This window comes from Primulina tabacum, chromosome 5 (assembly GCF_025594145.1).
Source record: "Primulina tabacum isolate GXHZ01 chromosome 5, ASM2559414v2, whole genome shotgun sequence".
Lineage (NCBI taxonomy): Eukaryota > Viridiplantae > Streptophyta > Magnoliopsida > Lamiales > Gesneriaceae > Primulina > Primulina tabacum.
Window position 1 is genome coordinate 10,410,825 of NC_134554.1, and position 15,974 is coordinate 10,426,798.

General features: G+C 30.6%; 2 protein-coding genes across 3 annotated transcripts; one reads left to right on the forward strand and one right to left on the reverse strand.

Moving 5' to 3' along the window:
- The first annotated feature begins 1,097 nt into the window (after positions 1-1,097).
- LOC142546408 (transcription factor DIVARICATA-like) lies at positions 1,098-2,794 on the forward strand. Its single transcript, XM_075654105.1, has 2 exons — positions 1,098-1,981; positions 2,073-2,794. The coding sequence occupies exons 1-2, from the start codon at positions 1,572-1,574 to the stop codon at positions 2,497-2,499; spliced, it is 837 nt and encodes a 278-aa protein (XP_075510220.1). The 5' UTR covers positions 1,098-1,571; the 3' UTR covers positions 2,500-2,794.
- A 4,375-nt stretch (positions 2,795-7,169) lies between these two features.
- LOC142544746 (cation-dependent phenylpropanoid and flavonoid 8-O-methyltransferase 1-like) lies at positions 7,170-9,078 on the reverse strand. Of its 2 annotated transcripts, none has more exons than XM_075651783.1 (6): positions 8,948-9,078; positions 8,711-8,801; positions 8,522-8,601; positions 8,300-8,444; positions 7,809-7,940; positions 7,170-7,707 (listed from the first exon to the last, which is right to left on the reverse strand). In XM_075651783.1, the coding sequence occupies exons 2-6, from the start codon at positions 8,768-8,770 to the stop codon at positions 7,420-7,422; spliced, it is 705 nt and encodes a 234-aa protein (XP_075507898.1). In that variant the 5' UTR covers positions 8,771-8,801; positions 8,948-9,078; the 3' UTR covers positions 7,170-7,419. The 2 variants fall into 2 exon arrangements, with proteins under 2 accessions (XP_075507898.1, XP_075507899.1); XM_075651784.1 differs by having other exon boundaries at positions 8,711-8,780; positions 8,948-8,988.
- Positions 9,079-15,974: the final 6,896 nt, after the last annotated feature.

The window sequence follows — 15,974 nt, forward strand, 5'->3', positions numbered from 1 at the left end:
TTTAAAAAATACGAATTAATTAGATTTCTTCAATATTTTGATATTTTTCTAAGAAGAATTGTTGATTTTGAATATAGATCAAAATAATCGATTTTTTAAGTTTTTTTAAATTTCGAAAAAATATTTATGGTTTCGATTTTGTTAAGAAAAATTGTATAGTCGATTTTTGGTAATTCCATTTGATCGGGAACAAAATTAATCAGCTGCGTATTCCTTCCAGATGTAATTAGTGTTAGAATGAGCCAGTTTTTCAAGAATTATTATTCAAACGAGCTAAAGTGATTTAATCAATAATATCTGCTATACATATTGCTGTTAGTATATCACAAAATTTTCCTTCCTGTAAGATACAATTAAGTGTGTACGGTCTCACGAATCTTTATCTGTGAGACGGGTCAATCTACTGATATTCACAATAAAAAGTAATACTTTGAGCATAAAAAGTAATACTTTTCATGGATGATCTAAATAAGAGACTCGTCTCACAAAATACGACCCGTGAGATCGTCTCACACAAATTTTTGTCAGTAGTAAGAGCATTTATAATTAAAAAATAAACCAAATTTGTATTACATCTCTAATTACAATTTCCTAAGACATTTGAATGTTGGTTATACACATTTTTCAATATTTCTGAAAATTCCTTTTTATTTACAATTTGATGGCATTTTTATACAACTTTTTCGGTGAATTTGTTTTTTTTTTAATTCACTTTAAAATTTTTTAAAAATTTCCAAAGTAACAATTATGTGTTTTCGTAACTACAACGACGATAATCATATCACTAAAGAGCCACATCTCCAAACACACAAAAACATATATACACACAAACTTACACACACATATGACAAGTTTTATGCTACACAAAATAAAATGAAATAATACAATTTAAATAGTTGAATTACATTAAATGTATTCTTAAAAAAAAATACATAAAATATAATAATAATAAAAATTGTTCAAATAAAATATATAAATTTTCACATGACATGTATAGGCACAGGTTGTCCTTTTCTTCATTTGATTGGCCACCACTTTCTGATTCCTTCTTTCTCAAAAACAACATAATAAATAAAATCAAGTCATCTGCGGCCCCTCCTCCACCACTCTATCCAATCATTCACAAACACCGTTCATCTCTCTTCTTCTATAAGAAACCCTGGAAGATCCCAACTTTCCCGAAAGTTCAAGTGTTCCCGGTGATCTTTCTCGGTTTAAATTCCGAATCTGGATTATAAGTGTGTCTTATTGCTCAATTTTTTTCCATTTTCTTTCAATTTTCTCCATTGTTGAGCCAGACAAAATGACAGCTTTATACAGAGTTTTGTAGTAGGTTGGTTATCTGTGTCTCTCTTTTACTTGGTAATCATCAATGTTTTTCTGCCGTGTGTTAATTCCCAAGCAAGATCTGCCTTTTTTCAACAATTCTCTTGCAAAATCTTCTTGGGTTTTGCAAAGTTAGGGGTTCTTCTCCTTTCGCAGATTCCTACAAAAAGAATCCCTTATATCTCCCTTCACCTCTAAACCCTGTTTCCCTACTTTGATCGACCCTTTTGGAAAAACCAGAAGAAATGAACAGGGAAATGGCAATGCTGTCTCCTGCACCGAATATCAAGAACTCAAGCTGGTTATTTGAGGAAAACAAGGTAACCCAGTACTGGACCCCTGAGGAGAACAAGAAATTCGAGGATGCCCTTGCGATATACGACAGAGATACGCCGGACCGGTGGGACAATGTTGCGGCTATGATCCCTGGAAAAACAGTGAACGATGTGATTAAACAGTACAAGGAATTGGTGGAAGATGTCAGCGATATAGAAGCGGGCTTGATTCCAGTTCCGGGATACTGCGCCAATTCATTCACATTGGAATGGGTCGGTAAACAAATGTATTCCCCTGTCGGGAAAAGGAACGCCGCCGGGATTCGGTGTTCCGTCCATGAAAGAAAGAAAGGGGTGCCCTGGACTGAGGAAGAACACAGGTACACTAAATCTTGTTCTGAACTTTGTACTGATCTTGAGCTCGGGAATTATTCATTTTTTTTTTATCAAGTTCTTGTTTTTGATCCACAGGCAGTTTCTTTTGGGGCTGAAGAAGTATGGTAAAGGGGATTGGAGGAATATTTCTCGCAATTTCGTGACAACCAGGACTCCGACACAGGTCGCTAGCCATGCGCAAAAGTATTTCATCAGGCAACTTTCGGGAGGGAAAGACAAGAGAAGGTCGAGTATACACGATATCACCACTGTGAATCTACAAGAAACTAATCAATCGGATTCACCGGGAAAAGATACGTGCGGTTCACCGGAGAATTCGACCTCGACGAAACAACAGCAATTTAGTTCGGGCATGAATCCAGGAGCTATGATGCGTTTTCAAGGGGCTCCTTCTTTTGGACTGAATCTGCAAGAACATAGTATACAGATGAGTAAATTACCGGGAATGGGGTTGGAACGTCACGGTACAATGTTTCATATGCAGTCCACCCGGTATTGTTAAATCGAGCATGCTAACGGAGGTCTTGAATTTCTTGGACTTCCAGCATTTCAACGCTTGATGCCGAAGAAGCTAGCTAGTATGCCATTCATCTGTTACAGTTTTTCGAAAACTTGGCACGAAACGATGGAAGCATCAAAGATTGACAGAGAGATCAAGAAAATTGTTCTTTCCAGTTGATAGGGCGATCACGATTCTTGAGATGTTAGTTTAGACAATTGGAAATGTGTAATGCTTGTGGATTCTATTCTTTTCCTCTTAAATTTCGAGTAAATAAATGAATTCTAATTTTTATGAATCATATATTCCAGTTAAGTATGATTTTGCCTTAATTAAAAATTTTCTAACTTAAGCAATCTCCACGGTAATAAAAAATCTTTGCTATGCTAGCATCATGTGTTGCTCAAAAGAAATCGTGGGCACAAGAAAAGCTTGTCCTTGTATTTGATTCAATGACTATTGAAGAGAATATGTGCAACCGCTTGTTCCATTATCTGATAAGCTCCTTTCTCTGATTCTTTTCCAATTTGTAACAAACTTATTCTATGTTGCACACGGTGAATTTCTCCTTTAGCTCAAGGAGTTGACCCTCAAAAAATATAGGGGCCTACACAATCTAATTGGTTGATGCGATTCGATGTAAAAATTCTGGGTGTAGCATTACATAAACCTTAGGAACCTACTACGGTTAACATTTTTTTTTTATATAAAAAAAGCTCATCTTGGCTTACAAAGAAATGTTTATTGAATTAACTACCAAGGGAATTGACATTCAGCAAGATCTCTCACTTTTACTGGGATTATCTTCTTTTTTTTCCTCACCGCAATAGAATGATTGGAACCTTTAAAAGTTGAAAATTTTCCCCTTAATAAAGTGGGATATGGACATGTACGTCTAATAATTAAATCATTACAAAATAACGCCATTGTTTAACATGTCATGTTCGTAAATTTAATGACACTATCTTTGACCCTAGTCAGTGTATCTGATTAGAATCATCACAATTCAATCTAATGTGGGCCAAGAGTATTTACGAGGATCTAGAAATTCTTGACGTTACTCTTCAACTTTAGATAAGAAATTCTTGACGTTTGATTTATTGTTGCTTATTCGGCTCTCCTTTTGGTCAGTCAAGGGAGTCGAGCTACCTATTCAAGCTCAAATCGTTCAACTTCGAGTATTTTCTCTCGAGCTTAACTAAATAAGCCATTGCCCAGCCATGCTAATTATAGACTAAATCTTGAAAAGTTCATTTAAAAAAAAAAAAACCTTTTTGAACATGTTTAGGTCACCCCCACCGCACCCACTAGGCAACAAAAGATGAGAATAACAATTTCAACGAGCCCTTTTGGTGGAATGACAAACTAACCCCACTCCCTGTTAAAAAAGGATTCGACTCTTTGCAAGCTTCACTACTAAAAAAGTTTATTACTTTATTCTCATGTGACCGTATTACCCTCGGTATATTTAGACCATATACCTAATCTCACAACCTATATACTTTAAAAAAAAATTAGATTGTGCTGTGGATTGAAGAATTTGATTATCTTGCTTGGATAGATAGGATTCAAGTGCATTTAAAATAAACTTTATATGAAATTATGTAATTTAAACATTAATTGTAGTTGAGTTCAAATATATCTCAGATAAATGTCATTTGGAATTTATCTCGGAATCACTCCTCAAATCAAGTCTTTCATTCCAAATCAAATTTATCAATCCAAGCGTAACCTTTATATTAGTGTTATTTATTTATTCTTGTTGTCATTTGATTCACATACCTTTGCTTCATAATGATCTAAAAATTGATTCAAACATTAATGATTATTAAAAGAAGTAATGAAGAAAGTACCCTGAATAGATCCTGTGGCATAAAGTAATATCTCTCTATCGTGGTTCTTCAGGGTACCCCACGAAAGATATACGCACCAGCTAGCAACAAAATTTGGTATGAAAAGAAATAAAGAAATGATGACGACCCACTAAATCATTGAGCTATTGGTTAAATTTATATAAGGTGGATGTGGCTTGAATGTAAGAGGGAAAACGTGCAAGAACAATGAAAATTGAGAGCCTAATTTTCATGGCGTTCTTAGAATTGTGTTTAGATCCAAGGATTTGGATTTGAGAAATTATTTTAGAGGATGATTTTAAATGACTCCATGTCGTCGCAATGAATCGAAAAAAATTATTCAAGATTTGAAATATATTATTTCCAACTAGATTTTCCCAACAAACCAATAAATTTGTTATTATGGATTTGAAATTCTTAACTTCAAATCCATCGATCCTAATATACTCTAAGATTTTCTTATCAATATATAGTCTTTGGTTATTTATCAATAATACACTGCCGGAAAGTTGTCAAGAGACCTACTATCATACTATATATTGCGAATAGAGAAAGTAATAAACATATAAAACTAACGTGAGCCAAATAGCCAATCAATCGATATATCATACTGGTTCGATCAATCTATATTATATAAAGTTAATTTCGATTTCGTTCAATTTTAACTTATAACTGATATTTTTAGAAAAAAAATCATCATCCAATTTCTGGATATCTCTAAAGAGTTTACAATATCCATTCATTTATCGATATAAACATTTTGCTTATTGTCTGTTTGTGTAAAATGTAATAATTTGTAATTGTGAATTTCTTATTTTGTATTTTAGTGAAATATTTTTTTTAAAACAAAGAGGATGACGTTGATTAGGCCCACGGTAATTAATTTGATCTTAATTAAGCGGGTCTAAAAACTGATGCAAAAATTTGTGTGAGACGGTTTCACGGGTCGTATTTTGTGAGACGAATATCTTATTTGGGTAATCCATGAAAAAGTATTACTTTTTATGCTAAGAGTATTATATTTTACTGTTAATATCGGATAGAGTTGACCCGTCTCGCAGATAAAGATTCGTGAGACCGTCTCACAAGAGACATACTCAAAAACTGAATATAGAAGGACCAGTTGTTGAAACTAGGAAGAGAGAAATGATTGTTAGAACTAAATCTTTGCAGCGAATACACTGTCTAAATGATCGTGTGTGATTCTTTTCAACTCTATATAAAAAATGAGAAAGTTATAAAAATTACCAGCTAAGTTGGCACGTTTTGATTTTTACCCTCGTGAATCATCAATGTTTGGTCTCAGCGGCGGAGCCACCCTTGGGTTAGGGTGAGCTCGAGCGCTACACATTTTTTTTAAAAAAAATTTAGTACTATTTTTAGCCATATTTTATTTTTGAGTATTTATTTAGTTTTACTTTGTTGATGTAAATATAAGAAAATTTTTAAATATGAAATTTTTTTTAAAAAAAATTTATTACAAATACCTATAATCAAATATGACTTTTTCTGCATTTTGATTAAAGGATTAAAAGATTTAATATAAGTTAAAATTTAAAATTAGTTTGAAGCTTCAAATATATCTTAGATCATTTTTACATTAACACGCAAATATATTAAATTGAGTTAATATGAAGTTATTACATAATTTATTATATTTGTATTTGATTTATATTAATACTAAAAAATTTATAGAATTTTAAATGTCAGTATGAATTAGTGCACATTTATAAAGATTGATTTAGAGAGAAATAAAGTAAATAACTTTTCAAATTTTTCAAAATTTCAATGTAAATCATAGTATATATGTTATTTTATGATTTATCAATTATTTGAACTTTAAATATAATTGTTTGAATGATGCACGAAAATTTTGCCTTTTTATTAATGTTCATCTTATTCATTGACAGTTGTCAATGTCTAAATCTATGTATTGATTTTTTTAAAATTGTTGGCTTCAAAAAATAATGTGAACCGGTTTTGTCATTCGACATGAATGATTCCTTATAATTAAAAAAGTTGAAAATTCGTTTTGGATTCAAGATAAGGACATATACAATTCGGTCCAAGCGTGAGTAAAATATCACTTTCAACAAAAATAAGTAGCTGAACTGAATTAATTTGAAAAATCAGTTCGGTTTATTTAGAAGTTCGATTTTAGTTTTTTAAAACATCGATTAGTTCGATTCGGTAAGTTTTCTAATAAAGTTATAGGATATAAATATTATAAATTTCTAATAAAATTTTATCAGAAAATAGAACTTGACTTAAAAACATATATTTTTAATAAAGAAAAATCAAATTTATTTAAATTGATTTTTATATTGATTTTTTAAAAAAAAAACTTGATTTTTTTTAAAAAAAATCTAAAAGTTCAGTTAATTCAGTTATCGACCAACATAATCGTTTTTCGGTTTCGTTTTTTCGGTTTTTGTAGTAAAGTTCGTTCAATTTAGTTTGTCGAAAAAAGTTCGATTAATTCGATTTTAGAAATTTCGGTACGATTTTCAACCGAATACTCATCTACATTAATGTTCAATCGGCCGAGACTGAGCCAACCCCAAATATTTTTGATTACGTGTTTCCCCTCTGTTTGGTCTTATGTAATATACTGGTAATTACTTTACTTTTAGTTGTCTTTTTTTTTTTAAATAAATGGTGACATGACCCCAAACGTCATTAACATCGTGTCAAATATGTAAGTTTGTCTGTTGCCACGCGATGAAAAATGATTTAAAAAATTAACGAAATTATTGTATTAAGACCAAATTTTAGGATTAAGAGACGAAAAACTAAAAGAGACTAACAAAGGCGACGATATTAATACGTAAAAATGTCTTGTTTGTCAATTTCTTACTAAACCAAAGAGTCATCCTGCCAACTATAGAAATATAAAGCGCTACCAACATTTTGATAGCTTATTAAACAAAGCAATCATCCAATCTTTAAAACATAAACTGTGGTACCGACAAATTGATACCTTATTGTGAAAATGGTAGGAACCTCACTTTATTTGCGCTTGAATGTATAAAAGTATCCATATGAAATTAGGATCATGCGCCCGAATGATTTAGAGACGCCGGCAAATAGTAACCCCATCACCGACAGGAACTTGAGCAATCTGCACACGAGTATCTGCTGCCAAAATTTCATTAAACTCGATGGCGTATTTTCTCATTTCTATCCTGTTCGCTGTGACGGAATCCTCGGCCATGGCCACCGATCCGCCCCAAAGCGTGTTATCGTATATGACTATGGCACCGGGTTTCAAAAGCTTCAACAACTTTTCATGGTAATTTGTATAATTGTTTTTATCAGCATCTACGAAGGCGAAGTCGAAAGCCTCATGATTCTCAGTCTGCGTAAAAGAAGTCGAGAAGTCAGTGAAGGAAGAACTTTGTATGATGAAGCGTTTGTCATAAAAAAACTAACATGTTTCCAGGTAAATAAGACCCTTACGTCTTGTAACAACTTATCAAGAACTGGAAGAGCTTCGGACTCGACATAATTTATCTTGTGCTCGACGCCAGCCTTTTGAATAACAGGCAATCCCATCTCGTACGTGCTCCGGTTGTGGTCAATGGCTATGATCTGCATCACCACTTTTAATTATCGTGCACAATAAACGGCTATACTAAAATTAGGGAAAATAATTTTTTTAGTCCATTCACTTGTCTAAATTTTGCGTTTTGTTCAATTAAGTTTTCAAAGTTTGTTTTTATTATATTAATTTTAAAATTTCAATTATTTTGTTCCAATTGATATGGCTGGCATGACATTTGACAAGCCAACACTTTCAGTGCCATATCAACATTTTCAGTGTCACATTAACAATTGTACCAAAATAACTTAAAATCAAAAGTTATTGTAAAACAAAATTTGTAAATAAGATGGACACCTGTTAATGAAAAAAAACTCTTTTCCCCTAAAATTATACAGAAACACTTGACCTTTCCATCCTCAGGAATGTTGAGTGCAGTAACAAGCGCGGAATACCCGGTGAAGACGCCAAGTTCAATCGTCTTTTTCGGGTTAATCAGCTTTAAGAGCAAAGACATGAACTGTCCTACATCCGGTGATGTGCCCATTACGGCCCTGATACGGGGAAAAACCGAGGCTGCATAAGTTGCAGCACATAATAGAGCGTAAAAAATTGGCAGTGTTAGATATACCTTGGAAGAGTAGACGTGATGGTCCTTATCTGTTTGAGCGAATCCGGTTCGCGTGGATACACACTAGTCTTCAGTAAATACTTTAATTCCGTGCAAGCAAATATCCAAAGTGATTCATTAATATGGTAAAAATTGCGAAAACAGACAATTTTAATCTATATTTATAAGCGTTGAAATGAAGGATACTACCTGGTACAAATCACCGGTTTGCAACAAACCTCTGTGTACAACATTTCCATGGCTTTCCATCACTAAAGAGCTATGAACAAACAACTGGAATCTTGAAAATGCAATAGAAAAATGGTTATAATTTAATGTGCAGCTAAGTGCGATCAAAATTTCAGGCGAACTTGATGATATCGAGGCGAAAAGATGACTATAATTGCAAAAGAAACAACGACGAAAATCAAAATTAGATCAACTTACTAGCTTTGAAGAGACGAGCCTGAGAATTGTGGTGAGAGGGATATTGGACTGCGTGGCTTATATAGAGCATATGAGACAAGATTTTAGACCATGTAGCCACTTCAAATTCAAACGGCATTCATTGCTGCGTTTTTCATTCGGTGCAAGAATAATGTAAATTTTAAGAGGCATGCTGCACCATGCCTCTTATATATATAGATTGCACTAGAATATATATATATATATATATTTGAATTTTGGTCAGTTGAAATTTCAAAGTTAATATGTTAATCTATATGTAACTTGTTCATTTTGAATTTTGGTCCGTTGAAATTTCAAAGTTTAGTTTTGGTACACTAATTTTAAATTTAATCATATTTTGGTCAAATTGCGGACGTAGTATCAGACAATGATGACGTGACACTGGAAAATATTGGTGTACCATCGAAATTTGCTGATTCGTCAGACGTCATGTCAAGAATTAGATAAAATTAGACGAAAATTTAAAGTTAATGTACCAAAATTAAAATATTAAAACTAAATGAATCCAAACCAAAAATTGGACGGTTTAATTAAGTGCGCTTAAGCACAAATAATCGCATATATTTATTTTTAAACTTTTTTATTTTGAAGGTATGTCTTTTTATTTTAAAATAATAAATTAGGTTTATAATTTAGATGTTTATTTTTAAGTTTTAATTATGATTAAGCATGTCTGATAATGATTTGATAAATATTTAGCATTTTTTAATGTGGTCTAGTTGCAAAAACAAATAAAGATTGCAATTTTGATATTTTTATGCTTTTATAAATATGAGAATTAATGCATCAGATTTAAATTTATCATATTTATATATTATTTTATCTATTTATTGGTTTGAGATAATTACAATTACACTAAAAATAAAAAACGCTTTTTCACGCTTAAGGATGTGCTAATCTCGCTTAAGTTTGAAAAGCTTGGAGCTCGACATCCGTGCTTCGGAACGCTTCACGCTTTTTAGAACCTTGGTCTTATCTAAACAATATTTTAGTTTTGATTTGCTATCTGAACTTCTATATTTCAAGTTATTTATTTTCATCAGTTATTAATTATAACATTAATATAAAAAATCAATTTAAAATTTGGAGACAAGGGAAGCGAAATGTAGAGATCTTTTACGAAACCAAATAATTTAATTTGGTTGTCTTTGAAAAATAAACAAATGAAAAGAAGTAAATCTCTTGCGAGTCGATCTCGTAGATTTATATTTATGAGACGAGTCGACCTTATCCATACATGTAATAAAAAGTAATATTTTTGAAATAAAAATTAATATTTTTCATTGGTTGTGTTGGATTGAATTAGGTAGGATCAGATATTCCCCTAACAAAATTTACCTGTGAGATAATTTTACATGAGTTTTTGTGAATGAAAAATTTAAAATTTACCCATATTACGCAAATTTAACATGTAATTTTCTCATTGGTCATTAATTACATTTAAAAACAATGAAAGGTACGAAGTGTGCTGTTCAACAAAATAATTTTTTGCGTAAAAATTGGGAAAATTGCAAAATTAGCTCAAGAGTTGATTTGTTTTTATTTTTAGTCAAGTAACTTGTGAAAAATTGGTTTTGATGTTCTAATTCGGATTTTTTTAATCCATTTAGGCTGGGGCAGCTTAGTTGGCATTGAAGCATGCTTAACTGACACTAAAAATGGAGGTGATAGGTCTAAGTGGATGCCGAGTGTCTATGAAAATTGTATTTTATATTTTATATTTTCGTCTTATAACTCGTCAAATTTTATTTTTCGTCCTCTAAATTATAATTTTTTTTATTTTAATACTTTTTGTTGGAAACCACGTCATAATAATAATAATAATAGTAGCAGCAGTAGTAGTAGAGTTTTCCAAATAAAAATATACCTTCAAATCTTGGGCACCAAGGACTCCTTTGTCAACTTAGCATAGGTTGTGCCAAAACTCGACATTTGACGCAAATCGAAGTACGGGGCATTAACTTCCGATATTTGCAATGCAACATTCACTTCTTTCCCTTACACCTCGAGAAAATTGTACCATAGATGAAGTCGTGCGCAACTTGTGTACAACTGTACAAGGACGGATGGTGTATGTGGTAAATAATAGGATATTTCCCAGCAGTATTTGGTCCAAACTTTACTAGCCTATTTAAGTTTGTTGGTTCTAACAATTTAATATTCTTCAAAATTGCAGGCTAGTTGTTTGACTTAACACAATTCACCAACTATACTCATTTGAAATCTTTTGTAATTTGATTTATTAAACCTAAAATAAAAAATTCCATGCAACTCAACTATTTGGGCGTGATAATTGCTCATAACGGTAGCGATCGACATATGATACTTAGATTGACATACAATTTTAAAAATTAGACTTGCATCGTTTTCAATAACCATAAATTTTGGTAAAACGACAAACATTTAATCATATATCCGTCAGAGTACTATGGTTCACCCTTCTAACAAATCCTGAGAAAATTGGTTAAATGATGAATTATTTTAAAAAAACCAAGTTTTAATAATTCTATACTTATGTATTTTGTTGATATATGATTATTGTATTAGTTTGGTTGATTTTGAAAATTGGTTATGTCATTTTTTTTTAAAAAAATGGTTATTTAAATTATTAGTTCAATACTGCTTTACGAAAGATCCACTCCTAACATTAAATTAAAAAAAATCTACATTTCGAATATCAGTTTAATAAATCAAAAGTCGTATAGGAAGTCATATAATAGTAAAAAAGATTAATAAGAAGGTTGCAAATTCTAAACGGGTGAGTCTACAAATGTTATTGAACGTGAACGTTATACAAATTTAAAAATTGCAGATGTTAAACAGACTTAGTATGAACTTGTATCTATCTAAATATAATCAGTTAGTTCCTGCGTTTGGGATTTTTTTATAACAACTTCTGTTCACATGAATTCTTTCAAAAACAATTATCGTTAAAACGATTGAATTTGTTATTATTTTTTTTATCAATTTATCATTGTTGGAATATAATTCATTGTTGTGTTTATAGAATTTTTAGTATGATCGTGCATAGGAAAAATATTTTTTTATATCTTTTAATTTTGTTTATTTTGGTTCGATCTATTAAATTTTCAAAATTTGGTTTTGGTGCACTAACTTAATTTTTAGTTTTTTTGGTTTTAGTCCTACTTCATCGGAGTGTTGACGAAACACGGGAAAACATTGACGTGATACAATAAATTATTGATGTGACATCAAAAATTACTAATTTGTTGGATAACACGTAATCAGTTGGATCAAAATAGTTACAAATTAAAAGTTAATGTACCAAAGTCAAAATTAAGAACTTAGTGAACTTACCCAAAATTGGACAAGTTAATGGACTAAATAAAATTGTTTACACATAATAATCTTGTACTAAATTTTTTTAAAAATTCAAAAATGTTTATCGTAACCTCAAAAATTAGGATTTTTTATATTATATGTCCACATTATTATAATGTTGTATATCTCACTCAATACGTAACTAACTCTTTAATATAATATCAAGAGATCTTGACTTTACTGAGAGAGTTTTTGCGACCTCTAAATAAATTATTATTCGTTTTTCTTTCACAATTTTGTTAATGAAAAATCAATAATCATGTTTTTTAAAGTTGCAAACCCCCCTTAACAAACCATTCAATTTTAAATACTCGAGATCCTGAGCTGAAACAGCTGACCTGTTTCAAAACTTGAAATATTTTAAAAAAAATTGATACATTTTTTTTCTATATTGTTGAACTTTTGAGCAAAGCTGCAATCGCTCTGTTTTTCAAATGTTCAATATTAGATTAATAGATTTAGTTAAAAAATTGTGAACTATATGGAAGTACCCAAATTAATCACTCAAATAAAATTAACAAATTTCACGTAGTTAAATATGAACAAGCTGAGTCGTTTTATATATGTGATCTTGCAATGTTGTCAAAAGAGTTAGATTGTAAAAACAGTTCTTGTGTACTTCTTTTTGTAAAGATTAATACAACAAATGTTATTCGTACATTAGTTGATCAAGTTGTAAGCAGAAAGGTCCAGGTCTCGGAAGAGACGCTACATTACGTGCTATTCGTCGGCCTTTGCTGCAGCCGATGCTAATGAATCAGCTTTATTTTTATTTTTTTTTTAAATCAACAATTAAGAATTATTTTCCCTGCTGCATCACAAATAAGGAATGAAAGGTTTACGTACAGAAGTTTGAAGGTCGCTTTGGTTGATACTTGTGCTATTTTTTTCTAAGTAATCTTTGATACACCCCAACATGTCATTTCCTAAATTACAAGAACAGTACAATTTTGGATTTCTTCCATGCAAATATAAGTTTTCATCTCGCAATATTTTTCGTTAAGAAATAAATTAAACACTACCAATTCGTTGATATGATGAAATATCAAAATCTTAGTCATGTACTAGTAAATTTTGACAACAAACATGTGAGGTGTGTAGGATCGGTCGTTTGTTGTTTTATAAAAAATATAGTCGATGATAATGATGCAACTTAAATCTTTTAAATCGTATAAAATCAAAGTACAACCGTTCGATCGCTTATCTCATTATAATTAATGAGAATACAACTCGTGACATTGACTCTGATACCAACTGTAAGGCTGAAAGTTTATCGTTTTACCAAAAATTATTTCTAATAATAAAAATGCAAATCAAGTTTTTTAAACTTTGCAACAGTCCAAACAACAAGGTTTAATCGCACTCTTAGCAGAGACGATTATTGCATCTCAACAATCCTCATTTCAATAATTGCAATTCTCGCAATCCAACCAATATATAAAACAATTTTCATTAAAATGAATGAGTTTGAAATAAAACACAAATCCACTAAACTTTTATGCAATTAATGAGATGATATGTTAATGAATAATTGCACTGATTTAAGGCTGTGTAAGTCATTATTTATAGATGTTATCTAATCATTATAGATAAACTCGAGATTTGACAACTTTTGATGATGTTTATCCGAGATAAGATAAATCAAATCTGAAGATATTTATCATCTTAATCCAGTTATTATTTTTAATTTATTTTCTCTTATCTCATATCTAGATTAATGAAAAATGTTGATCACAATTAAATTATTTACAAACTTAAATAAAATAATCTAACATGGTTCTTATATATAAAACAAGATAGACAACAGCCCCCTAGTTTACAAAATTCTTTTTAATCGAGTTAAAAAAAAAAAAACCAATTCTAATTTGATATTATATCGTGCACTCATTTAAAAATTTATAAAAATAACCAGTTATGAGATCCCATATGCTTTGACAGTCTGATTTAAAATATTTACGGGAGTTTCCCAAGTTGATTATCGAGGCAAGAGTGCGCGAGAAGAGACATTTGTTGGAGAAAAACAAATTCAGGGAGTAAGGACTTTGTGAAGATTAAGGTCAATGGTTTTTTCATATTTTATAAAGTCAATGACGCGTAACAATTATGCCATTAATCAACTATGATCCTTTTTTTATTGTTTCAAAGTCGTTTATTATTGTTATTCGTGTGCCAAAAAGTCTTGTATTATAATTTTAATTAATTAAAAAAAATGCAGACAAACAACATTTAAACCAGTAAAAAAACTCGTTTCAAATTCAATGCACAATAATATTATATAATTTAATATTAATATTCTTAACTGCAGACAAACAACATTTGACTGATGTCTTTTTTTATATACATCTTTCAATTAATTATTGACAAAAACTTACGTGAAACGATCTTACGAGTCGTATTTTGTGAAATAGATCTCTTATTTGGGTCATCCATGATAAAATATTACTTTTCATGCTAACATTATTATTTTTTATTGTGAATATCGATAGGGTTGACCCGTCTCATAGATAAAGATTCGTGAGACCGTCTCACAAGAGACCTACTCTTAATTATTGGAAAGATCGATATGACTTTTAGATATCAACCTACTCTTAATTATTGGAAAGATCGATATGACTTTTAGATATCAACCAATTGTTGGAAGATTAAGATGATAATTTGAGTTGAAGTATTTAAAAAGTTTTTCACGAGAAGAGAACCTGTGAAACTTAAGAATCGGGAGTTGATTGGAAGTTGCGATATTTTTTTAGTAGTTTATATTTTAAGACAAATATAAATGAACAATATACTATTTTATCATTATTAATAAAAATATTAAAGTCATCAAATTATGCGACGTGGTCAGTGCATTTTTTTCCCCCAAATTGCCACCAAAGCACTAAACACGATACGATTAAAAGACCAAGTTCTCTATCTTTTGATAGAACTTGACCTACCTTTTCATATAGATGGACCTCAATAAATTTTAATTCGGATAATTAGTAATATAGATTCAAATTAATTTGGTAATTTTTTTTTACAAAAACTAAATACCATTCTACGAAATAACGTATTTCTACGTAAATTTTTAGAGTTTTATTAAAAAAAATTATATTTAAATAATTTTATAAGGTATTTGAGAGAATTTTATGTTTTTCCTGATAATTGTTTATTTTTTTTCTATTTGTTAATATATCTTTATTGAAAGATAATCAATTTTATAATGTATTAGCAAAACGAAATATTTTTGGGGAGCGATAGCTATTTGTTTATGTCCGTTATTAAACTTAGATAAAAATTAGTGTTATAAAAAGCGGTAGGCGGTAGGCGGTAGGCGGGCGGTTACCTACCGCCTAACGCCTAGGCGACTAGGCGGGCAGTCTAGGCGGTTTTTTTTAAAGCCTAAATTCATTAAGTGGTTCATGAGTATTATGTTTGTATATGAAATATATATTATTATAAAATTTAAAATTGTAATAATAAATATATATTAATAAATTTTTATATATGAATCATCCACATCAGTTTACTACTTTACTACATCTGTTGTACAATGAAAATTAAATTTGTTCAATATTTTTTCCAACATAATATATTGATATTAAACCTAAACATTTAACTCTTCTAGTTCATCTCCATATTTTTCCAATACTTCTTCTGTATCGGATTCAAACTCAAAATCAATGGC

What these genes read in the sequence shown, in the direction of transcription:
- LOC142544746 (XM_075651783.1), bottom strand. Translation starts at nt 8,770, where the DNA reads ATGGAAAGCCATGGAAATGTTGTACACAGAGGTTTGTTGCAAACCGGT. An exon ending in AAACCGGTGATTTGTACCAG is followed by an intron (nt 8,602 to 8,710) that starts GTAGTATCCTTC and finishes ACGGAATTAAAG; the next exon opens with TATTTACTGAAGACTAGTGT. An exon ending in ACATTCCTGAGGATGGAAAG is followed by an intron (nt 7,941 to 8,299) that starts GTCAAGTGTTTC and finishes GTGGTGATGCAG; the next exon opens with ATCATAGCCATTGACCACAA.
- LOC142546408 (XM_075654105.1), top strand. Translation starts at nt 1,572, where the DNA reads ATGAACAGGGAAATGGCAATGCTGTCTCCTGCACCGAATATCAAGAAC. An exon ending in TGGACTGAGGAAGAACACAG is followed by an intron (nt 1,982 to 2,072) that starts GTACACTAAATC and finishes TTTGATCCACAG; the next exon opens with GCAGTTTCTTTTGGGGCTGA.